Below are 24,440 nucleotides of genomic sequence, written 5' to 3' on the forward strand. Positions count from 1 at the left end.
GCAGGCTGGAAGTTGTCAGCCTGTCCCTGCTCGGGAGCCCCTGGCCGTGCCGCCCCTCGCCCACCCATCGGGAGCCGAGGACCCGGCGCTCCAGGAATGATTGTCCCCAACAGCAGCTACCCGGTGAGGAGCGGCTATCAGAAGCAGGTGAGAGGGAGGCCCCGCGGGGGCCCGTGCAGGAGTGGGCTCTGGAATCCACTCTCGATCACTCCCATAGACGCAGACTCAACCCTCCCTCCCTCCCTCGGCGCGTGTGTGTGTGCCTGCGTGTGTGTGCCTGCGGGTGTGTGTGCCTGCGGGTGTGTGTGCCTGTGTGTGTGTGTGTGTGTGCCTGCGTGTGTGTGTGCATGCGTGTGTGTGTGTGTGTGTGCGCGTGCGTTTGTGTGTGTGTGTGTATATGCGTGAGTGTGTGTGTGTGTGCGTGAGTGTGGCTGTGTGTGTGTGTGCACGCGTGATTGCGAGAGGCTGGGAATGTGGGACAGAAGATGTGCACGGCGCAGGGGTGTACGTGCACGTCCACGAGGTGAAATCGCCGAGGGCTTGCGCGTGCCCATCCCCTGTCCAACATTCCCAGCAAGTGAATAACATAAGGTCATTTGCTGGATGCAGCGCTTCGCGCTGCTAACACCAGCTCGACCTAAAAAGAACAAGTGAAGGACAAAATGCTGAACAATGTCAAACACTCTCCCCAGTACAGAGATCTAGGCCTAAATCCATCGATGATTAGGACTGGCTCTGCTACTTTGGCGACCATAACAGTGCACCTTGGGGCCAGTTTCTTGTTTCTGTTTTCCAACTGTGCTGTAAAGATATTGACGACCTTCAGGGCCAGACTGGCTGTAGCGGACACCGGTCGTTTTCCCAGTAGGAAGGAAGGGTGGGGGGCAGTTCTGGACCGGTGGGGCTGTTTTTGTTACTGGGGGCCAATTTTGCAGAAGTGTTTCCCACCAGCAACCCCCAACACTCATCCCTTCCCTCTGCCAGTCCAACATAATTGCCAGGTTTGGTTTGCCTTCCCAGTCCGGCCCTGACAACCTCATCTTCACTCTCTGGGGTTCCCTTAACAGAGTGGGATCCTGTTCTGCTCCCCTGTGATGAGCTGTCATCCAGCTTGAGGTGTTTCAGAGGGGCTGCTTGCCTGCATCTCACCAGGGGCCTTCGCTTTTGTTCCTCGCTCCTGCAGACACTTTCAAAGTGGTTAGCTTTTCTGCATTTGGCGTATGTCTTGCCTTTCGCTGGGCAGTCTTCTCCTTGATGTTGCTCAATTCCACAATTGCTGCATCTCGGTGGCACCAAGGTTGGTGCTATTGTAGACTGTTATCTACCACGTCTTCTGAAGATGGCATCAACTCTCTCCATCTTGACCCTCTTGCCCGGTATCAGAGGTGCCTGAAGCATCAGGTGGTCTGTTGAGGGTGAGCACAAGCTACCCCACCTGGCTGTTAAGAGCTTGTACGACTGGGCCATGACCAGGATGGGGTCGAGCGAGATGCCGGGTTGGATCAGGATAAGTCATCAGAGGTTGGCAGACCTGCAGCCCTGTATCAGCTGGGCCCGCACTTCCTTGGGCTGGTCATCATTCATGCATGTGCTGGTGAGATGCTGCAGCTAGGCGTGAAAAGTGTCAATGTTCTCCGCCCTCAATCTGGCTAGCCTGACACAGTTTGAATGACTCAAAGTCATAGTTTTACTGCGGGTTGAAGTATTCGTCAGGGGCCTTCAGTGATGCTTCATAGTTGTCCTACATGCCTGTGGCAAGCAGTGTCCTTCCCAAAGTGCAGGTGGAGAGACCTCTTCACCATGCCATCCGCTCCTCGTATGACTTGGAAATAAATAGTTGTTCAGACAGGAAGTCCACATGTGCCACCTGGGCCTGGCTGTGGCCAGGCCCGCCAGGGCACTGGATGTCTAGAGCTTTGGTAAGGATGTGTGGGGGCTGTGTCTTACCAGAATCAAATAACCAAGAGGAGGGAGGAAGAAGCTGTGATCCATTCGGCTTCCTGTCTAAGGTAAATAATCAATGGGAAGCGGAGAACCAAGATATACCGCTATACCACTCCTGTACGTGAATGAGGGTTTTTACAGTTGGTTACCACACCTGACCCTGGTATTACAGGTTCAAGTGATCCATTCCCCCCATTGATTATGTGTCCTATCAGAGCCAAAGAACCTGCTGCTCCTGCTTGCTGGTTGTTGCTTGTCCACCATGGCAGTCACCAGTGCTGTCAGCTCTGGGAAATGGATATGTCTTCTGGCTCTCTGCGAGGGTGGGCAAGGATGGCGCTGGATTGTGCACACAGGGCCTGCGGGTGGATCTGCAGCCATGTCTGCAACAGGTGCACCACCTGTTGATGGCCACCAGGTGGCGATGGGTGCATGGCCTACTGATGCTCAGGCTGCTTCAGGTGGCCACTAGTTTGGGGCAGAGTAGTCAGGCTCAGCAGCTATTTTACTGAGGAGTCTCTTAGCGGCATGCGGGTGGTATGTCCATTGCTGGGAGGAGCAGGGAGGGGCACGGCCTCCACCTGCTGTACTCGCTGAGGCTGCGATGAGGGGGCTGTGCCAACCAACTTCACAGAGGTGCAGCTGCACTCCCACCAGAGCTGATCTGCCCATTGGGGCAAAAGAAGGATCCTGCGTAGAGCACCAGGGAAGAGGTTCAGGAGGCGGGCGAGCCTGAGGGTACACAGCTGGACAGGTGACACCACAGCGTGCTGTTGTGGGATCCGGGAGTCCCTTGTTGCCTGTGTAAAGGGCCTGGGGCCTAATCGCAAGGTCTTGGGCAGGCTGATCAAAACAACTGCACACAGACACCAACACTTCCACTATATGGGTGTGGCCTCAAGTGGTCCACTACCCTTTTATTTATCCCTACCGGCCATACCCGCCCTCTACGGAGGGTGTATACACTTTGCGTAGGTAGAGGCCAGGTGGCACTCTACACTGACAATGGGGGAAAAGGGAGCAGGTGCCAAAAACACATTTATTTGCCAATACTACATGCCACCATCAGATGCTTATAAGGTAAGTAACATTTTATTGTAAAGCGCTCTGATATCCTTTGGGATCATGGTCGCGCTATATAAAACTGTATAAATAAATATCTTGGGTGCCATGTCAAGGATTTTTGTACGAATCCATCATCAAGGGGCACACTTCCAGCTGTAGGAGGGAGTGTTAATAATTTGCTAGTGTGCCGCAGAATGCCAACCCTGATGCACATGACCTTCAAACACGGAGAGCACGAGTTGGCCATAAGGCCTGGTCTATAGCCTGACAGGGTATTTTATTCCTGTACCCTATTTAATGGGTTTGGGGCCAAACTTTGGTACTGTAGATTCGAAATTAATAACACGAGTTAAACCTTTCTTTGTCACATGGGACCTTTTTTTTTTAAATGTGTAGGTCCACAAAAAGTCTGACTGTGGCCTGTTAACACACTTATGTTCCAGCTATATCTAATTGATGGCCCTTTCAAGTCGCTGACACATTATTGTTATGGTAATGTCTTGAAAACTAATAAATGAATTTACTTCAAACCAAGTCCCAACACTTCCCTGAATAAGATTTGAGATTCATTCCAAGTTTGATATAATTCCCCTCAAGGTTTCTTTCTGTAGTGGTGTGTAAATCTTACACCCCTTCCCACCCTCTCATTGGTGGGTGGGTTTGCCTGGAACTTAAAATAGTAAGCTAAACATGGTTAGTTTGAGTCACGTGCTATGCAGATCTACAAAACTGTACCAAATTTCTTAACAATTCAAGGAATGTACGCAACCCCTTTTAACGTTGCACCCCTTTCCATATCTGCATCAAACCTGAGATTCCTGCACTGTGCTAAATGCTTGGAGCCTGCCACATTTCATGCAGATTCATTATAGAGCACAAGAAATTGTTTGTGGCCCGTCTTTCAACTTTGCTCCTCTCATGGGGAATCTGTACAAAACTTGCATCCAAAGAAGATGAAACATGTTAATTATCTATCAGATTTCATGTGGATTTGTAAAATGATGCCAACTTTTGAAGTAAATGAACACATTTTGACCTCCACTCTTTAAAGTGTCCCCCTTGGCAAATCTGCACAAATTAAAAAATGCAAAGAGTAAGATAAATATGTTGAGTACCTATCAAATTCCATGCCAATCCATCAAACAGTGCTAAAGTTAAGGACAAATGAAAAATATAGTTTTCCCACTGCCAAGATAACTTTACAATTTAACCTCCTCGTGCCACTCTGATCATCTCTTTGAATGCTAATTTCTCAATACTACTGAAAGCATTTGCACCAAATTAACAAAAGCAGTCCGATTCTAACTTTCCGTCACGTTTGGTGTAATTCTATTTAGCCATTTTTTTGTATCGAAAAGTAAACAACCCTATCAGAATTCAAATTGAAACTCACATTTTTGGATCTTGCCCTGTTTTTTGACCTCCGCTTGATGAATCTGCATGCAACTTGCCAGGAAGGACCCAAAGTGAATAATTTTTTTATGTTTCTTCCAATGGCCTCAAAGTCCAAAGTTATTAGGAAAACAATACATTAACTTCCTGTTGAAACTCTTATTCAACCATAACTACAGTAGCACTATCAGCGCTACCTATCTGGGGCCATTGGAAGAGAAGAGTTACATTCGGCTTCAGCAGCAGATGTATGTAAGTTATTGCCTCTGAACCTTCTTGGAAGAGGAAGAGAGGAACAGAAGCACAATTCTTCCTGACCCCTCTTTCCATGTTTGCACTAGTGGGGGAAGCTTTTGTGTAACAGGGTCAGCACGGTCACTAGGACTCATTCCGCGCTATATTCCACCGACCTGGGATTATCTGTTTACTTTCCTGTTTCAGAATGAGGCACTCTTGCGTCAGATGAAGCAGATGGAAGAGCAATTTTATGCAGAGGCCAACAACTACCAGGACACCATTAACCGTCAGGAGCAAGAAGTCCAGCACATGAAAGAGGAGATGGCAAGGCACCTCCGCGAGTACCAGGACCTGCTCAATGTCAAGATGGCCCTGGACATCGAAATTGCGACGTACCGCAAGCTCCTGGAAGGCGAGGAGAGCAGGTTTGTGTATTGAATATAAAAGGTGATTGGGGATAGATTGTTGATGGGGTGATGTAAAAAGGTAGTGCTGAACATGTGGAAGGTGGCAGTGAGTGAGCACATCTCTAGATGGGGGTCAGAGGGTGAGCTAATGCTGGTTTTGGTAGCTGGAAGAGTCTTAGTGATTACGTGCAAGGTGGGAGTGTAACTGGTGAACCAATGATGCTTTTGGATGTGTAGAAGAGTGATAGTGAGTGAGCTCTTGGCTACATGGGCCTAAACAGTGAATCGATTGCTTAAGGTGGGTGGAAAGGCGGCGGTGAGTGACTACATGAGTGGATTAGGATGAAGTAACAGTGTGCAGATTCTGCTGCCTCCCCTAATTCCAGTTTCGCCTTCCTTTTAGGATCACTGTACCCATGCACTCCTATGCCTCCATCAGCATCAAGAGCCCTGGTGAGTCAGCCCTTTGGTAAATGAACAACCTTTTTACTCTTTAACCTGCATGATCTATAATCCCCTGCCTGCCACTTGGATGTGCCGTGACCTGCACAAATGTCTGCAATGCATACCAAGGGTCCTGCGCAGCACCTGGAAAGCGGCCAACATGTGAGCGTGCTCTCGGATCCCCAGCACTGTGAATGGCATGTGGACTGTAACCCATAGGAATGCGCTCTAATATAAACCGCAAGAATATTCTACGAAGCAATGAGACGTAATTGTGTACGGCTGACCTTGGCTTTCTTGAAACTGCCTACCTCACGCATGGCCCTCAAGAATGTCGAGGCATTACAAATATTAAGAGCATCTACAAGGCTCATAAGAGCCCCTATCAATGGCCTGACAACTCTTCCTCTTCGGTTGAGAAGTTCTAGGAACCTCTCCAGAACTCAATCAAGCATTTTCCTGATCCAGGGGAAGGCAGGCACATAATCCCACCACTTATACATTTGCTTGTTATCTAGTGCTTTAAGCGCCCAATGACCATCGTCCTTTTGGGGTCCCGTCAGACTGCAGGAGCACCTTTGAAGGTGCTATTTGCACTAATAATGTCCTTGGATTGCCATATCATCTCTTAGTCTTAGAATATGAGCACTTCACAAATTCACCTTCAGATTATGCAATACTGAAGACGGTCCTTGAGACTCAGTCTCCTAAGAGTGAAAGCTTTGGTTTGTATATGTTATACTAAACATTTGCTACCACACCATCCCCCTCCATTGAAGAGGTGATCTTACAACTTTCAAAAACAATAAGCTCTTTTACTTCGACGTTTCTGCATAGGATCCAAGAATAACTAAATGGAGTAAGATCCTATTAAGTATTGCAATCTCTGGGGTAACAAAGGACCTTCAGATCTGTGAAGAGACTCACACATGTCCATCTGTTAGACAAAATGCTTGAGGTGGACAGTGTTTTACAAGTTTGAACTTATGTACATATTTGTCTCATCCAGAAGTATCTGGTCAAACCCTCAAAAGTAGAGAGAAAGCATAAGAATATGCCCAAATAGTCAAAGGCAGGATGTTTACTAGTCCACGTTCAGTGTTACAATATTTGGTAAAGGTGTATTTTATGGAGTCCTTGTACAGTGCTGGTAAACAGATTGAAAATACAAGAATGTTAGTTCACAGGTCTGCAAAACATCTTCATTCTTAAAGGAGGTAGTAGGCTTTGAAAGACAGAGCTCCAGGAACACCGGCCAAGCTTCAACTGAGCCATAAATAGTAAGGCTGGTTTCCATGCAGGGCCCTGTACACAACAAGCCTCTGTGGATTGGCAATGGGACTCTGCAGGAGGCCACTGAAGGCCATTAGGATTGTTGTTATTTGGTTCAAAGAGAAGGGCATACCTCGGCACCAAAGCCTCAGAAGTCTTTTCCACTTAAAATACTGATCCCAAGATGCCATAACTCAAATGATGCCTGTGCTTGCTGATCTTCTGTGCTCATAGTTAGGGGGGGCTGCAATACACCTGTAAACCTTCAAGAACATAGGCTCAATTTTAACACGCTATGCAGCCCTGCATGATCCCCCAATGAAGATCTCCACAGGCAAAAAATGCTATGGATGCAACACTCCTGACTGAATTGAGATTTCTTTATAGAAAGGGGAATACAAGCATTGATGGGCTTAGACCTTTAATGTCAATTGATATCAAATGATTGAATTGGAATCAGGCAAAAGTCGTCTGACATTTTGTCTACTCAAGTATATTTCCTAAATATTTTGGCAAGAGTGCAATGTTTCAGGAGCTGTCTCTATAAATCAAACACACCTCAAAACATAAATAATGAATACAAATATCAACACATGGGTCTAATATTGAGAATAGAAGATACAGGGGCATATTTACAAGCCCTTAGCGCCGCCGGTGTGTCACTTTTTGTGTCACATCGGCGGCACAATTTGGTGCTTCATGTTTACAAGGAAATGTAAAGCCACCCTGCGTGACTTTCCGTTTCCTTGTAAATGCACTCCCTTTTCAAGCAGCACTTTGTGTGACAGGGGCGTTCCATGGGTGTTGCTGTGTTTGTTCACGTAACACCAATCAATTCTGCTGCATTCCCAGATTTACTGCATTTCGTAAACCTGGAAATGCACCAGAATCCTATGCCTCCCCAGGGGAGGTGTTAGGAGGCGCAACGAGGAGAAATACTTTTATTTCTCCTCGTTTTGTCCTCTCTCTATGCGTGCTGTGCAAGCATAGAAAGCGGAAAACACTAGCCCTGTGATTGTTTTTGTGCAGGAAGGTATCCCTTCCTGCACAAAAACAATCTTCCCCGCAACACAGGCACCCTTGCACCATAGTGCCTGCAGGCAATTGTGCGCAAGCGCAGGGGAGAGCACAGGAATCCATCATATTGTTGTAAATATGACGCATCCCTGTGCTCTGAAAGTAACGCGGCACGGCACAGCCAAATGGCTTGTGGCACTGCGCTGGGTTACTTTCTCGTAAATAAGGCCCACAGTATTTAATGTTGTGATGTGAAAATAGCACCAAAGAGAAGAATGCAGAAAAATTCAAAATCAGGAAAGATGTCTTGTTGTTTTTCAAAACAAGGCAGTCATATTGAACAGTGAACAAGGTGACCGCTTATTTAACCACGATAAAGAGGGAGGCACTGGTGAGTGTGCCAGGAGAGACCAGGAGAAACAACCCATTGCATGACGCCTACTGTATGTAGTCTGTAGACCAAGTAACAGTGGCTGCACCTCCAATGGGTCCCAAAACCACAAAAGATCTTATAAATGCACCAATGAGGGCGTGCTTAGTATGTGATCATCTCCAGGGGTCCCATTGCCATCCCTAATTTCTAGTAGCGTCTTCGGGCTCTGTACTGCTCTAGAGGATCTATGACTTCTTCTGCCTCCAGGATTCCTGTTCTGAGACACCAGATGGTTCTCAGGTGCTCATAAGGCATTGGGTGAAGCATGGACTATGGACTGTGCATGCAAGGTGCCTCTCAGACCCTGTCACAGGAAGTAGCTGGCATTTCCACCTACAACCTTTCCTTTTTTTTATTGACCACATAAGGGTAGTATACATCAGTTCATAACATAAATCACAATATATACATAGAATCATCAGACAAAATGACTTTAACATATCCAAATATTTAGAGAAAATAATGAAAATCATCAGCTAATGTACCTAATCTGGGACATTCCAATATTTAAATGATAAAAATGTGCTTCTTTATCAACAATAGACCATATCGCAAGATCCATAGGACCTCAAATGTTGCCATTCTTAACCATAGAGCCAATACCCCTAGCATCCTTTCCAATGAGCCCCAGTTTATGAATACCGAGGTTGGTGGAGGTTTAGTTCTCTCAAAGCATGGAGAAGTCCTGCAATGGGTCAAATTGTAGTTAGTTGAGGCAAGGTTACGCTTGGGAGCCTGAACAGTCCTAAGTGCTCGCTGTACCCCTGCTAGTCACAACAAGGCTGCACTCGGGAATGGGCTAAACAGTGTCCAAGAGTGGGTGCCCCTGTGACTGTGCAGGGACTCAGTGAGGCTTAGGAATGCTCCTGGCTGCTCCCAGGGGAGCAATGCTCTGATTGTATGTCTTTCGCAGGGGTGGACTGGCCCTTAGGAAAGCATCCCAGGCCCACATTAGAGCAACGCCTCAAAAGGATAGTAGGACTTGGGTAGAGACAGTCACAGCATGCAGGTCACTGCCTGACATGTGACTGACTCTGCCCCAGCCGCACTCGCCTTTAGGAGGCCCTGGGAGATCTCCAAGCATCCCCATTCCACCCGTAACCTCTACTGTGTATCTAGTAAGGGAAGTGGTGTTGTGGTATAGGGGAGACTCATGGAGGGGAGGGCTAGAAAGGAAATATAGGTCGTTGTTATTAAACGAACTGCTTTTTAACGTTCCTACACTCATTTTGCCTTTTCTACCCCACTTTTTTCCTGTGTTTTCTTCTCCTGTCCTCCCATCTCATCCTTCTTGTCCTCCCTACCGTTTTCCTCTTCTTTGAATTTTTTTTAGCTCCAGACGTCGATCACAGCTCCGATGGCCCGAGTCGGAAGACAGTTCTAATTAAAACCATTGAGACTCGAGATGGAGAGGTGAGAAAGGCCCATACAAACATGGCACCAACTCAAGGCTGGCCGTAGAGCTAATCAGGGCTGGGCGTAGAGCTGGGGCAGAGACCACTAAGTTTCACTCATTGCGGGTGAGACTCACACATTTGGAGCTTGGCTTGATCTCTCACGCCATAACAGGCTAAATGCCACACCTGGTGAGAAGGACTAGCAGGTGAACTTTAAATGCAACTTTGTTCAGAGATGTGCTGCGTGTAGAGCAGCTCCAGGGAGTTATAAAGACCTCATGAAGCAACCTCAAACTCAGCGGAATCTTCCTACAGGCCTCTGCATGTAATATGAGGAACTGATTTGAAGACATCGGAGTGCTGCTCCGCTTGTACAGCAAACCACGAGTGTTGGTGTTGTTTTATTCATTTTACATTTATTTTGCTTTTTTGTATTATTTCACTGATCACTTCTCATGAAGTCCTTCATGTTAAGGTCTGCGTCATCAATTTATGTGATGCCACCAAGTATTCTAAGAGTTCTCAAAATGTGAGCGCTCTGAACACGAAGGACTTTGGGCCTGGGACAAGAGATGAGTGGCAGGGTGCCCTGGCATGGAGGGTTTTAGAGCCTGGGGCAGAGGTCAGATTAGCACATACTAACGTTGAGGGGGTTCAGGGCCCGAGGGTTGGGGTGAAATAATAATATGCTAACATGGAGGGGATTAGGACCTGGGGGCATGGGGTATGCTATCATATAGAAATGTAGAACTTGGGGGGCAGAGATGAGACACTGACATAATCGCATACAAGGTTTTAGTGCCTGTTTTCAAAGGTTAGATAAGTCCATACTAACATGGAGGGTCAGGGCAGAGGTGTGGGGCAGGATTCACTAACATGGAGGGTTTCAGTGTTTAGGGTCTGTGGGCAGTGGCGTGGTCAGGATATACTAAAAATGAAGGGCATTGGCACCTGAGGCAGAATTGCGATGCAAGGTATGCTACAAAGAAGTGGTTTAGGGCCCAAGGGCATAGGTGAAGTAGGGGCACAGTTCCATAGATGGTTTCAGAGAAATGTGGTCTGAGGTGAGATTGCTTTTAATAACTTAAAGGGTTTAGTGTCTGCATGGAAACTAGAGCATCAAAGATACACTAGCAAGGATGGTTATAATGGCCCAGGCTGAGATGAGTTGGGAGCATTCTGTACTGGGCCGCTTCAGGGGCCGGTGGCAGAGGTGAGACAAAGATGTACCAACATGTAGTTTTAGGTCCTGTAGCAAGAGTAGAAGTGCAGGCTGGTGAAAGTTGCAACACATTGAGGCTGGAAGTTATAGGGTATTTCTTGGAAGGTCTTTTGTAAACCTTCCAGTCAAATGTGTCCACCACAGAGTCTACACATGTCAAGTAAAGGGGGTTCTGAGAAGCCCAGACAGGAAGATGAACTCCATGTCATTGACAAGAACCAATCATGTTGGATGGAAGGGGAGACACTGCCAACAACTTCCTGTAAAGGATCCCTGAAACATTGGGAGTGTTGCCAATGTACTTTGGGCTGGTTTCTTTGCCAGACTCCAGAATTTGGAGCATGAAGAGCCCCCAAGCTCTAAGGCACCCAAAATCCCCAGGATAGGTGATCATTCTATAACTGAATATTGCAGGTGGATTGGAGCAAAGGAAAGATTTATCCACATGGATCCACATGTTTTGAACACTTCTTTTTTATTTCAAGTCATTTTTATTGAGGTTTTCAAAAAATGAACAAATACGTAATAAACACAATGATAATAATATAGACAACAAGAAAACACAATGAATAAGAAAAACAATAAGAAATGCAAAGTAAGTAGAAATAGAAAGAAACAAACAAAATTTCAGATTACTCAAGTGCCTTACCATGGGAGTCGCAGTGACGCTGTTAAGACATACAGGTGGTCAAACAAGCACAGTTACAGACGAATAATAGTGTAAAATATGATACAGTACAGGGGTGTCGTGTAAGTACGGGAAACATCCTTTACAATGCAACTTTTACCATGCAGTGCCTTTACGACGCAACTTTTACAACGCAAACCATTACAACGCATTGCGCTGGGGGGCGCTCTAGGATAGGGAATACGTTTAATTTACTATCCAACACCTTCCCTACTATCCACGGGGACTGGAGTTGGAATAGTAAATTAAACTATTCACTATCCAGCACCCCAAAGCGCTATGCGTTGTAAAGGTTTGCGTTGTAAAAACCGCGTTGTAAAGGCATGCGATGTAAAAGCATGCATTGTAATGTCATACATCCGTAAGTACCATTGCACCATAGTAACAATAGAATACATTATACAATACATTACAAGTGTAGCACAGTTGATATTGCGATCGGTAAGCATTACCTTGTGGAAAGTGTGAGTCCATTTTCACGGTGGGTCATATGAGAAGGAAAAGGCGTCAAGGGATTTCCAAAGCTTCCCGGGAGAGGTGTGAAGTGCAACGTTGTCAGCTCCTCTGAGGAAGGATAACCATTCTTGCCACATCCTTAAGGTTTGGACGTCGGCGAAGATGGCGTTGTGTTTTGAACACTTCTAACACCTAGAGCAAGAGTCTGTAAAGGGGTCCAAAAGTTAGAAAAATAACAAACTGGGTGTTGACTGGAGGGCGTTCTGTAGTCAGACTAATGCCATCGCCCGAAAAAGTCATGTCGTTTGATTTGGCGCCATCTTCAGATATCTTGTTTCATCCTGGGATCAGCATCTTCAAAGAATAATTTTTTCGAAAGTTGAAGAAGATTTGGTACAGCAACCGTGAACTGGAAAGGCAACACTGGCTGTGCCTTTCTTGGATTGTTCTTCTGCTGTCCAAGACGTCATCTGAGAGCCATCTGACAGCCTTCACCTGATGCCAAAAGACCTTAAAAAATCTTTATTGGGTGCCGTCAAGATCAGCAGAAAACAGAAACAAAACTAAAGCAAATAGTTGCCATCAAGCAGATAATCACAGGAAGATACAATACAAAGTCGGCATCATAATCTGTGAGGATTCAAATGGCATAGAATAACACCCAGCATCTGGTGTCAACATGCAAGGGGCACATGGTGAGGGGGTATCATGGGTTCACAGGAAGCAGGGGAAAAAATCCTATTGCGTCTAATCATCCGTCGACAATGAAGAAACATCTCCCTCATCCACGGAGGTCTTCTGGGAACCTGAGGAGTCCAGGAAGGTAGCCAGCAGTCCATCCCAAACTTTCAGATCCACACTCAGTTTTTCACCACGTCTGCACTTTTTCAATCTCAAATCTTAGCTAATGCTCACTTTGCCCTCCCAGCGCCCCAAGTTGAGGCCTGTTGTACCCAACTCGGTATTCGTAATAAGCCATTTGACAAGAACAGGGAGTAAATGTAGGAATTTAAAAAACATATTTTTAACTAACGACGAATGTCCCCCAAAAGACACGTGACTGGTCCGCCGGACTGAGACTTGTCACCTCCACCGTCACCCTCTTGACCACCCTCATCCAGAAGACGTAGACCGTCAGGCAGTGCCAAGCAAGATGTAAGAAAAAGGCATCCAGATGGTGACAAGGGGGACAGTGCTAGGATTTTGAAAGGTCTATTCTGTGTAGAATGACAGGTGTTATGTAGGTACAATGCAGAAATTGAAAGTGAGCGTGGGCTTGAATCTAGCATTGCTGGAGACAGACTGCACCAGGCGACACATTCTTGCCCACTATGCATCCTCAATTTGTAACCCAAGCTCTCCTTCCAAAGCCGCTCTAGAGGTGGGCAATGCAGGTGGTCTGCCCGCGGACATGGCCTTGTACAATTGCTTGACCAGGCGTCACCCTCCCTCAGTTCCAGCACAGCTTGAGAGGTGTGTGAAGAGTTCGGGCCGCTGGGAAGGAGGTCCATATATCCCTAGTGAACGCCATGAGGCTGGCATGTTGGAGGAAGTGCCCCATTCCCAAATTAAAACTATCCTGGGCAGCTTCAAAGGATAGGAATTCTTCCTTGGGGAATCGGTCTCCTAAGGTTTCACACCAACCTCCCCGTCAAGGGGGCATAGCCACCGAGTGTGTGAGTGCTCTGAATGTCGGTAGGTCCCAGAGTACAAACTTCCTGGCAAAGTGAGCCTTTTTCAGGATCATCTTCACAGTGCGTTCCCACAACAGAGCGGTGTGTCTGATCAGAAAGGTGACCTAGTTCTCTCCTCTACCTCCTGCCATCAAGATCTGCGGTAGTGAAAAGGTACTAGATTAGCTATCATAGGCAAGATTATTTTATTAAAAATTTTAGATAATCGCTTAATTTCCACACTTATCCTTGTTAACCTACCAGAGGTGCTGGCAGAGAATCTGCTGACAAGCATGGAAGCTGCTAGCCGAACACAACTGGATGGATGGACATACACATTTCTATACTACACTGTGCAGACTTTCATGAAGACATACTGTGTTTTATACTTGGTGCGCACTGAGAAGAGAAACTCAGTTTTTAATATTGTTAGTAGACCAGCAAAGGTTTCATTACTGAATCACATGTCACTGCCTCAACTATATAAAACAGCAATGGAAGGACTGGTGCGATCTCAACATTATGTATGCTGAATTCACTTTTTAAAGTTCTTTCTGCTTATTTTGCACATTCAGATTGCTATTTTTAGTCTCAAACTGTGAAATGTCATTGCAATGGTTTTAATTAATCACGCATAATAAAGATGTACCTACAAATTACTTACAATTGTGTGGCCAGGTGTCACCCTCCCCCCAGTTCCGGCAGACCCTGAAAGGTGTGTGAAGAGGTTGGGCCACTGGGAATTGGGTCCATATATCCCTAGTGATAGCCGTGTTGCTGGCATGTTGGAGGAAGTGCACCATTCCCAAATTAAATCTATCCTGGGCGGCTTTTAAGGATTTTAGTTCTTCATTTGGGAATAGGTCTCCTAAGTTTCACACACACCTCCCCGCCAAGGGGGCATAGCCACCGAGTTTGTGAGTGCTCTGAATGTTGGTAGGGGGGGGCATGGCCAAGCGTGGGTCGAAGATGGTCGTGTAGTGCACTAGCTCCAGAGGCCGGCCCAGCCCCGCGACTATCCTGCATTGATATCCGGATCACCCGACGACTGCTTCAGGGTTCGGACTAGTAGCAGTTCCTGGCCTGCCATCCCGGAACCGCCGCACAGATTTGACGAGGGAGATATCTTCCCCTACGCACCGAGGCCTACAGAGACCACGGAAGCCGGGGCCCACAGTACCCCAGACGCCGGAGGTGAGGCCTGACCCATCCGGCCTCTCTCTGCAGTGGCACCGCGATCAATCTGGGATGCCGCAGCCCAGTACCGGAGCGATACGAAGGTGTTGTTCGCCCGTGGTGGCGGCGGTGACTGGACGCCTGGCTACAAGCTCCCACGCATAGCACCGCAGGAGAGCGCCGGCGAGGAGACCCGGCCGGTCTGGCCGCAACGTGTGGGGGCACCGCGAGCCCACAGGTGCTGCCGCGACTCTCCTCAACATTCAGCAGCTGGGTGCCCGATACCCGCGGCGGCCGCAGCGGTGAGTTATGGACTGCGTGACACTCCCGGCGAGGCTGTGGGGGGCTGCTCTGGTGGCCAACACAGCGTGCATTTGCCGCCAGCTGGCTAATGGCGGCGATACGCATTTAACTATTGTGCCCCCCACTGATTGCACCGTTGGAGTCACGTCCCCCGCACCATCAGCCTTCTCAGTGACCCTGCGTGGACATTACTGTTCCATTGAGGTACTGGAAAGCCCCCCCCCCCCCGAGGGCTGAAAGCAGTGTGCTGTCTTGGACTTGGCCTTGTGTCCTTTTATCATAGTGCTCCCCCTGTGCTTTCACTGACATTCAGCCCACCCCAGGTGAAAGGAGCCGAGATGGGTGCCCCGGGGGTCAGCACACTACTGGGTGTGCAGCGACTGCTGTCCCTGGAGCCTGTGATTCCATTGGCGGTCTTGCCCCCCTGGGCTATTGCAGCTGCCAGACATTGAATTCTGGGGACCCATCCCCCCCAGGGGAAAACAGACAGTGCGAGAAACTCTAGGGCCTGCACATCGCTTTTGAGGTACTACCCGGCTGGTGTAGCTGTTACGCACTGTGGAAGGTGGCACTCCGGCCCACACTAGGTGCCCTACTCTGACTGACAGATTACCTTGGGCATCAATATGGAGAGTGTCAAGGGTGCTGGATCCCGGGGGACGAAGCCGGTCCAAACTAACAAACTGGACTGTTACTGATTAGGGGCGCACTTTTTTTTCCCCGGATGATCGGGACTTCATGGACAGCCCTCTCACGGCCGACGAGATTGCACAAGCGATCCGCTCTCTTTAAATTCCGGGAAGGCTCTGGGCCCAAATGGACTCCCCATTGAACTTAACAAACTTAAGCCGGATAAACTTGCGCCCTATCTGAAAGTCATGTTTGAAGAGGCTAGGGAAGCTGGAATGCTAAACCCGGGAGCAGGGAATAGCTACCATTGTCACAATCCATAAGGAAGGGTAGGCTAAAACAGACTGTGCCTCGTATAGGCCCATCTCTCTCCTAAATGCAGAACCTAAGATATTAGCCAAACTATTAGCTAACCGCCTGGTGAAGGTGATCAGTGGCCTAGTGCATCTGGATCAGTCTGATTTTATGCCCCATAGAAATACTGCCCTCAACTTGCGCAGAGTTCATGGGGTGGTGGCTAGAGCCCACATCCTTCGAGAACTAGCTGTGGTTGTGCCGCTAGACGCGACCATGGCTTTCGATACAATTGAGTGGCCCTATTTATGGGCAGTCTTGGCGAAGTTAGGGTTTGGCCCGAACTATATTCACTGGTTGCGTCTTTTGTACTCCGATCCACTAGCTCAAGTGGTGGTAAACAACAAAGTTTCGGCCACTTTTTCGCTTAGTCGGGGAACTCGTCAGGGTTGCCCATTTTCCACCGTCCTTTTCTACTTGGCCTTAGAACCCTTTGCTGCTTGGATCCATTAGGATCCGATGATAAGGGGGCTTCGATGGTCCCCTGGATGGGAGGACTGCATATCTTTGTACGCAGACGACAGTCTACTTTATTTGGCCTCTCCTAAGAAATCGCTGACGGTAGTACTAGACATCATCGGAATCTTCTGCAGATTCTCTGGCCTCTCCATCAATTGGGGAAAGTCCCTACTATTTGTACTTAGCGGGGACCCCCCTGTTCCACCCCGGGACTATTCAATACAAATCAACACGCCGGATTTAAATATATGGGAATTTTTATCTCACTTGATCCCTCAGTCCGTTATGCCCAGAATCTTCTTCCCCCTCTTCGGAGACTCAAAAGTGTCATTGCTAACTGGAAGACGCTCCCTATTTCGCCCCTGGGCAGGGCCGCCCTATTCAAAATGATGGCCTTACCACGATTCCTCTATGCCCTTCAAAACACCTTAGATCTAGTTCCGGCCCACTATTTTAAGAAAATCGAAGGCCTACAGAGGAACTTATTGTGGGATGGTAGACCCCGAATTGCCCTCAACAAACAAACGCTAAACTGGTATGACGGAGGCATTAGCCTCCCAGATATTAAGAAATATTATTGGGCCTCTCAACTGGCGGCCATTAATCACTGTATATATGGTCGTGTGGATGACCCGGGCTATGCTATGGACCTAATTGGTATCTCGGCTATCAAGGATATCTGGGGAGGAAAGGGAGTCAAGTCCTTCAGTACCCTTCAGAGTGAATATGAGCTCGCAGGCACCGAGTACTTTAGTTTTGCCCAGGTCTCACACTCACTCCAATCACTGCTACCTAGGGGTTCCGATCCCCCGGAGGCCTCTCCCTTGGAAGATAGAATTCTAGACAGTCACCTCCCCGACTAAACAATCTCATTGATATACAAGAAATTAATCAACCACATGGCAGACCCTCTAAAGATACTGCGGGATAAGTGGACACAGGATTTTGATAGAACTAGATGATGATGATTGGCAAACTGCAGTATCCTCCCCTAAAGAGGTGGCTATTCCGGCACGACTGAGACTGGTTCAGCTTAAAATCCTCCACAGGATCAACATAACTGGGCCTCGGCTAGTACATATGGAATGGTCCGACAAAGGTGTATGCAAGAGAGGTTGCGGACTCACCGGAACATTTATGCACACCATCTGGGAATGCACACATATTAGCCCTTACTGGCACCAGATCCATGATACAATGAGTGAGGTGCTGCGCGTCTCTCTTCGCCCAGAGGCGAGACGATGTCTTTTAAACATTTGGTAGCCCACAGATTTAAACACTCCTCAGACACAATGGGTCACACTGGGGTTCATGTTGGCCAAACAAAACACCGCTCAATTGTGGGGGGGGCAGCACAACTGCCCCCTCTGGAGGCCTGGGAGCAGAACCTTGATTGGTGTATGTTCAGAGAAAAAACTGTCTATTTGGCAAGGGGGTGCCTAGGAAACCGTATCTGGACTCCTTGGAGTGTATATAGAGGGGAACTCTGTGTACCGCCTTGAAGTGTTGAACATGATGACCCTATAACCCCATGATTTATTATTTATTTATTTAGTGTATTTTGTATAGCGCGCAGCTACCCCAACGGGGTGTCCCGGCGTTCCTTCGTGCGTGCTGAGAAATTCTGAGGGGAATGTTTTATTAACAGAAGAGGAAAGTTTTCAGTGCTCTACGAAATGGAAGTTCTTCATGAATCATCCTGATGGAAAGAGGGAGTTTGTTCCAGAGGGAGGAGGCGCATACTTGAAAGGTTTTCCCACCGGAGCGTGCCTTTTTAAATCTCGGGGTAGTGAGGAGATTTTTTGAGCTGGATCGCAAAGATCTGGCGTTTCTATAGGGGCGAAGGCAAAAAGAGATGTGTGCAGAGCCTTTCCCCTTAATTGCCCGGTGCACCAGTGTGAGGGCTTTAAATTCGGCCCTTTTTTGTACTGGGAGCCAGTGAAGCCTTCGTCGATGTGGCGTGATATGTTCTCTGAGAGAGGAGCCGCAGACCAGTCGGACTGCAGCATTTTGGACCATCTGCAGCCGATGACAAAGGCCTAAGGAGAGTCCAGTGTACAGGCCGTTGGCGTAGTCTAAATGAGAAGTTATAAGTGCCTGGACAATGGTTTTCCTGGTATAGCTAGGGAGGAAGTTGATACATTTTCTGATCATCCTTATCTTGGAGAAACAGGCAGCGGAGACTGTCTGTACTTGATTGTGGAAAGAAAGGCTAGAATCCCATCTAACCCCTAGGTTTTTTACTGTTTCCTTGGGGGAGGGGGGTGAACTCAGGTCGAGTGGCCACCACAGGTTTGAGTCTAGTGGGGACGGCCCGTGGAAAAAGAGGACCTCAGTCTTTCCCGCATTAAGTCGGAGACAATTGTTGTCCATCCAACGGGTAATGTTACGGAGACAGTCTTTTAGTAGGTCAAAAGTAGACTCGGATGGCTTATCATAGGAAAATAGGAGCTGAATGTCATCAGCATATGTGGTCACTTTAATTCCAGACTGGACAATCAGCTCTGCCAGGGGGGAAAAGTAAACCTTGAACAAAAGAGGACTTAAGGCGGAGCCCTGAGGGACTCCCCACTTAAGTGGGAGGCTGTCTGAGGTAAAGGGAGGGGTGAACACTGCCTGAGTCCGGTTGGCTAGAAATGAAGACAGCCACTCCAAGGCCTTGCCTTGAATACCCTTGGAATGGAGGCGATCAAGTAGGACGGGGTGGGAGACGGTGTCGAAAGCTGCCGACAAGTCAAACAGCACCAACACCGCTCTCGCACCACCGTCCAACTTCCATCGGACGGAGTCGGCCATTTCGATCAGGGCCGACTCGGTACTATATCCGGGCCTGAACCCGTGTTGTGTATCGTGAAAAGACCCGTGGGCTTCAAAGAAGCTCGCCAATTGCTGTTGTACTAGTTTTTCAAGTACCTTGGCTGGAGCAGGCAATAAAGAAATAGGCCTGTAGTTGGCTGGTTCATTAGGGTCAGCATTGGCCTTTTTAAGGATAGGGACTAGTCGGGTATGCTTCCAGGAATCCGGGATGATGTTGCTCTCTATGATGTAATCAATGTATCCATCCACCCAAGCGTACTGTAATGTGTAACCTGCATAACCCTCCTGCACTGTACTGCATTGCTGATGTATGTTTCAATAAAAAGATTTATAAAAAAAAAAAAAAGAGAGACATGCACAAGACAAAAGCAGGGCAGGCAAGATGCTGTTCTATCCCAGAGAGTTGTCTCACAACCTAGGGCTCAACAAAGTTTCATAGTTGTAGCACCAGTCTTGCAGTTTGACATAAGATAAAGAATTATATGCAGCACACCCAGCCTCCTTACAAGGACAGTACAGTTTGTGATGATCTCACATGATGGTTCTGACAGACTCCATAAGATGCATGTACCATTACAAAAAATGCCCTAAATTAACTCCCATATGGGTACTTTTCAAATATTTAGAATATATTTTGGATTCAGACTCTAGAAGGTGGGAATATGTAAAGTTTATGTACCTACAAAATACATCATGCTGCTAGGCTAGTGTTTCAGGAATGCAGCTTTCCCTTTCTGATATTGCACTCGTGCCAAACCTCCAAACTTCTCTCTTTGTTTTTTTTTAGGTGGTAACTGAGTCCAGGAAGGAGAAGACAGCCGAGGCGGATAAGTAACCTTCATCCAAAGGACAGGAATTTGAATCACGGCAGCTGGAAATCCCAAAGAGAACAACTAAATTAAGCCAACAACATCCCAGGGCATATTCACTGCAGAGAACTCATTGATCACACTGAGAAACTCACCCCTACTCCCATCATGGACCTCCCCTGGCCCTCAAAGAACACTTCTTAAAAGGCCTGATTGGCCTGCATTGGGGGAGTGTGAAGCAGTAAAGGGATTCTTTGCAGTGAGATAATTGCCTGCATTTAAAATGTGAGGGACTCTAGCTGAATGCTCAACATAGAACTAGAACATAAAGGATGGCCCCACTCTCACTCAGTGAGAGCACGGGCTGGAACGCTCTACTGGGTCTCATCCTATGGTGTTTGTATCATCAACCCCCTTATTTCAGTCACCCCCCTAGTGTCTAAGCCTAGAAAACTATGTATCCGCAATCCAGTAGATGTTCAGCCTGAAACATTCATTTCCCACATTCCCATTCACCATAACTGATGCTCATCTTAGGGCCCCAAACTCTGGCTCACTAGGTGGAAACATAGTCTAAGAACACCTCTCATCCAAAGGAAGGGTCATCTATGTTCTTTAATATCTTCCCATCTAATGAGAAGCTCTCTTGGCCAGTGCTTAGTTTGTAAATAAATAATTGCCAGGGTTCTCATCAGGAGACCACTGTAGCTTGTGCCACACATTACCCCTGCCATGCTGCCAGTGATAGTAACAACACAACTGCTATCCACCACACTCCTACCAGTGTGACCATGCAGATTATTTCAGGCCCACAAAACTATAAGAATGGCTTAGGTGGCAGGTAATAATATTTTTTTAGTATATTGAATTAATAATTGACTGTTGTTGTGGTCATCTCAGACAGCGCCACCTTGTGGCAGACAGTCACAAGCGCCGGTGTTGACAATTAAGTGCCGGTGTTGAGCACTGGAAACCAGCAGCTCAAATTAAGCAGTGCTCTTGACTTTGTCACACTACTGCTCTTGAACCAAGCCAGGCACCTCTAGTCCCCTTGATCCATGTAAATTATTGCTGGGGAACCCTTCTCTAGCCGATCCAATGAAAGTGCAGAACATCACCCCTTATCCCATTCACCCAATGAAAGATCCCCCCGAAGCTCCTACTGCCAATCACCAAATTGAGCCTCCGGCTAGGAAACCTGCTCTCACTCACCCAAATGGGTATTACCCTGGGAACTCTACTCCAACACCTCCAATGGTGTCTGAGCCTCGTACCCAGTTCCACTTTCTTCTTGTAGGATTTTCTTTGTAGGCCTCCGGCATCTCTCATTCTCTCTTAGCCAAGTGTCCTTCCCTCCATGAGTAGGCAGAGTTCTGTGCTCTGGGCATTATAAATGCCACTAGGGTTACTATGTTGCTTCTGAATGCCTGGAGCAAAGGAGGATTCTGGTGCTCCTCTATACCCCGCTGCAATGTTATTGTGCCATGTGTCTGCTTAACCAGCAAATAAAGTTCATACTGACTAACCTGAGACCTGACTTGTATGTGGGCAAATATGTGAGTGTGTTGAAGCAGTGCCTGTGTTTTGGCAGATATGTGTAGTTGTGCATCAGCTTGGCAGTGTATGTATGTGTCTAAGGCATGGTGCACAACCTGGACACAGTCTGTATTTGCGCATGCGTACCACAGTGACTGTGTATGTACAAAACGTAGTGTGACCACCTGGTATGGAGGCAAATTCTGGACAGTGACTGTTAAATTGCAGGACAAAGGTTCAAAATGCAAAACAGATGTTCAGGACCAAAAGTCAAATTTACAGACATATGCATGGTCTGACAATAAAAGAAAAGTAAGCAATTCATGACCAACACCAGGGCAGGTCAAAATAGGGTTATGTTCTTGGGTTTTTATTATGTGTAGCAGTATTGAATAAACATTCATATGTAAATTAGCGGATTTCTTTTTGATAGCAAAATGTTATTAACTTTTGGTATACAAAGTACAACTGACACATACACTATGCGATCCATCGAAACTGGTAACTAGATTTTGCCATTTAAATTAATGACTAAGTCCAGATCCTCCCCTTTTAGTATTTATAAGTCATCCCTAAGTTAGGCCTGTCGAGCCTTAAGGTAGTGTGCTGCATATTACAAAGTAGGACTTGTATTTTTATATACCCTAACAGTAAACACCTCAAACTGTTGTTTTGACTGTGGAAAGGCTAGTAGCCCCACTGGCAAGTACAGAGTTACACACTAACCACTCAGCTGTGCTAACTTCTGAATGGAACTTCTAAAGTTGGTACTTCAAGGTATCAAAAGAAACGTTACATTATACCAGACTTGATGCCCAAGTCTAATTTAATTTAACTTGTGAGTAAAAGGCAATTTTAGAAAGTGCAACTCTGTTGCCAGAGTTTTCCAGTGGCCATTTGCATATGCTGACCACAAGACTGCCTTCTGCCCTCCTGGGAAGAGGTGTGAGCGACTCTCAGGAGAGGGCCAAATAGTGGTCTGCACTTCAAAGAGGTGTTTCCTCTCCATGGCAGGCAGCCACACAGGGTGTGAGTCCAAAAGGCGACCTTCACATGGGAAGCCGTCTCTGAAGGGCAAAAGGTGGACACAAATGTAAGAGGGGCTGCTCTATTGTTCTGGTAGACAGATTGGCATCCGGGACGGAGAGGGGGAAACAGTTGCCAAATCAGTTTTCCCATTGGCGTGTAGCCCTTAGGTAGCCACAACTCTAGGGTGGGCTACCAAGCTACACATATCAGGAAAAGAGGTCTGCCATCTTGGAAATGGGAAGAATAATACACTCTGAGATAGCTAGATTAAATACATTGCAGGAAGTCCTCATCAGGCGGGAGAAGACCTGGTATCCCATTGGCTCGGAGACACCAATTCTTCCAAGGCAAGTTGTGTGCATAAAAGTGTCACCCCTGCCACCTAGACCTCAGATCACATCTTTACTGAAGAGAGGACCGAACAAGGACTGTCCTGATGTTCCCTGAACCTGGCAAAGAGAGGCTCAATTAAAGACTGGACTTTACCTGCTGCTCCTGGGCTAGTAATGAGCTGTGTCTATAGTGTCCTGCTTGAGGAAGGGTCAGCCCCTAGCCTCAGACAGAAAGAGTGACTCCCAAGAGTCAGTTGACTGACTTCCTGTTACAGCTACATGACTCCAAAAGCTGAAGAAGCCTGCCTTGGCGACTTGATAGCCAAGACTGCCTGACAGCACTGAACGCTGAAGCGCAGCCTGGGAGACCACAGTTTTTTTTAAAAATATTTCTTTTTATTAAACAATTCGAATGAAACACTTCATTAGTTACAGGCAGGCGACTTCAGCACTTTCCCAGCAATTTATTATACATTTCAAAATACATAAGTTATCACATCACTTTGTTTAAGGGGTAAAAGAGTCTCATCATCAACTGTTTGACTGGGAGGGGAACAGATATCACCTCTGTACCGGTTCCAGGCTCCCCAAATCTTGCACCCTCTAGTTACATAGACTGATTTTTGCCTGTACATACACCAGTCCAGATCTTCCCTCCACCTCCCTAGTAGGGGTGGCTGACCCGCCCCCCCAGCTGTGCAATGTTCCTTTTTGCCACCATGAACGCTAATGTCGCCCACTGCTTAATATACGAGTTGAGATCTGTAGGCTCCCAAACGTTTAACAAACATCTTCGCGCCTCTGGCTGCATATCCACTCCTAGTACTGCCCGCATTCTGTGGTGAATTTTTTTCCAATAATCCGGCAGTTCCCCAGGACATGCATAAATGTTCCGACTTCCCCACACCCCCGTCTACACTCTCCGCTTTCGGCCCGCCCCATGCGAAACAATCCAGGTCCTGTGATATAGACCATATGCATTATTTTAAGCTGCACTAATCTCAGCCTGGCTGGGATCGCTACTACCCTTGGGGAAGAGACCGCTTCATGCCAATCCTCGTCGTCCAGCTCTAAGCCGTCACTGTTCCACTTTCCCTTCAGAGTTTGCAGTGGGTCATCCATGTTATTGACTAGTTTCCTGTAAATGAGGGAAATGGTCTTCTCTGGGATGTGTCCGTCTAGCACTCTATCTTCCAGGGGAGAGGCCTCTGGGAGCGCCACAGGAGACCACGTTTTGAAGCTCAAAAGTTGCATCTGAGTCTTCCGGACCCAAGATAGTTGTTGGAATGAATGTTTGTCACCCAAATTGTCTGCTAGGCTCTGTTAAACATAACCAATGGTTTCGCTG

General features: G+C 47.3%; 1 protein-coding gene across 2 annotated transcripts in view; it reads left to right on the forward strand.

Annotated features, from left to right (window-relative positions):
• Positions 1-21,725, forward strand: part of LOC144827978 (peripherin-like) — a 71,601-nt gene extending 49,876 nt beyond the window's left edge. The window contains exons 6-9 of one of the 2 annotated variants that reach the window (XM_078686129.1): positions 4,843-5,063; positions 5,449-5,498; positions 9,545-9,624; positions 20,174-21,725. In XM_078686129.1, the coding sequence (XP_078542255.1) occupies positions 4,843-5,063; positions 5,449-5,498; positions 9,545-9,624; positions 20,174-20,221 (399 nt within the window). In that variant the 3' untranslated portion in view covers positions 20,222-21,725. The remainder of the gene's footprint in view (positions 1-4,842; positions 5,064-5,448; positions 5,499-9,544; positions 9,625-20,173) is intronic. The other variant, XM_078686132.1, reaches the window with a different exon arrangement.
• Positions 21,726-24,440: the final 2,715 nt, after the last annotated feature.

This window comes from Lissotriton helveticus, chromosome 1_1 (genome assembly GCF_964261635.1).
Source record: "Lissotriton helveticus chromosome 1_1, aLisHel1.1, whole genome shotgun sequence".
Taxonomy (NCBI): Eukaryota; Metazoa; Chordata; class Amphibia; order Caudata; family Salamandridae; genus Lissotriton; species Lissotriton helveticus.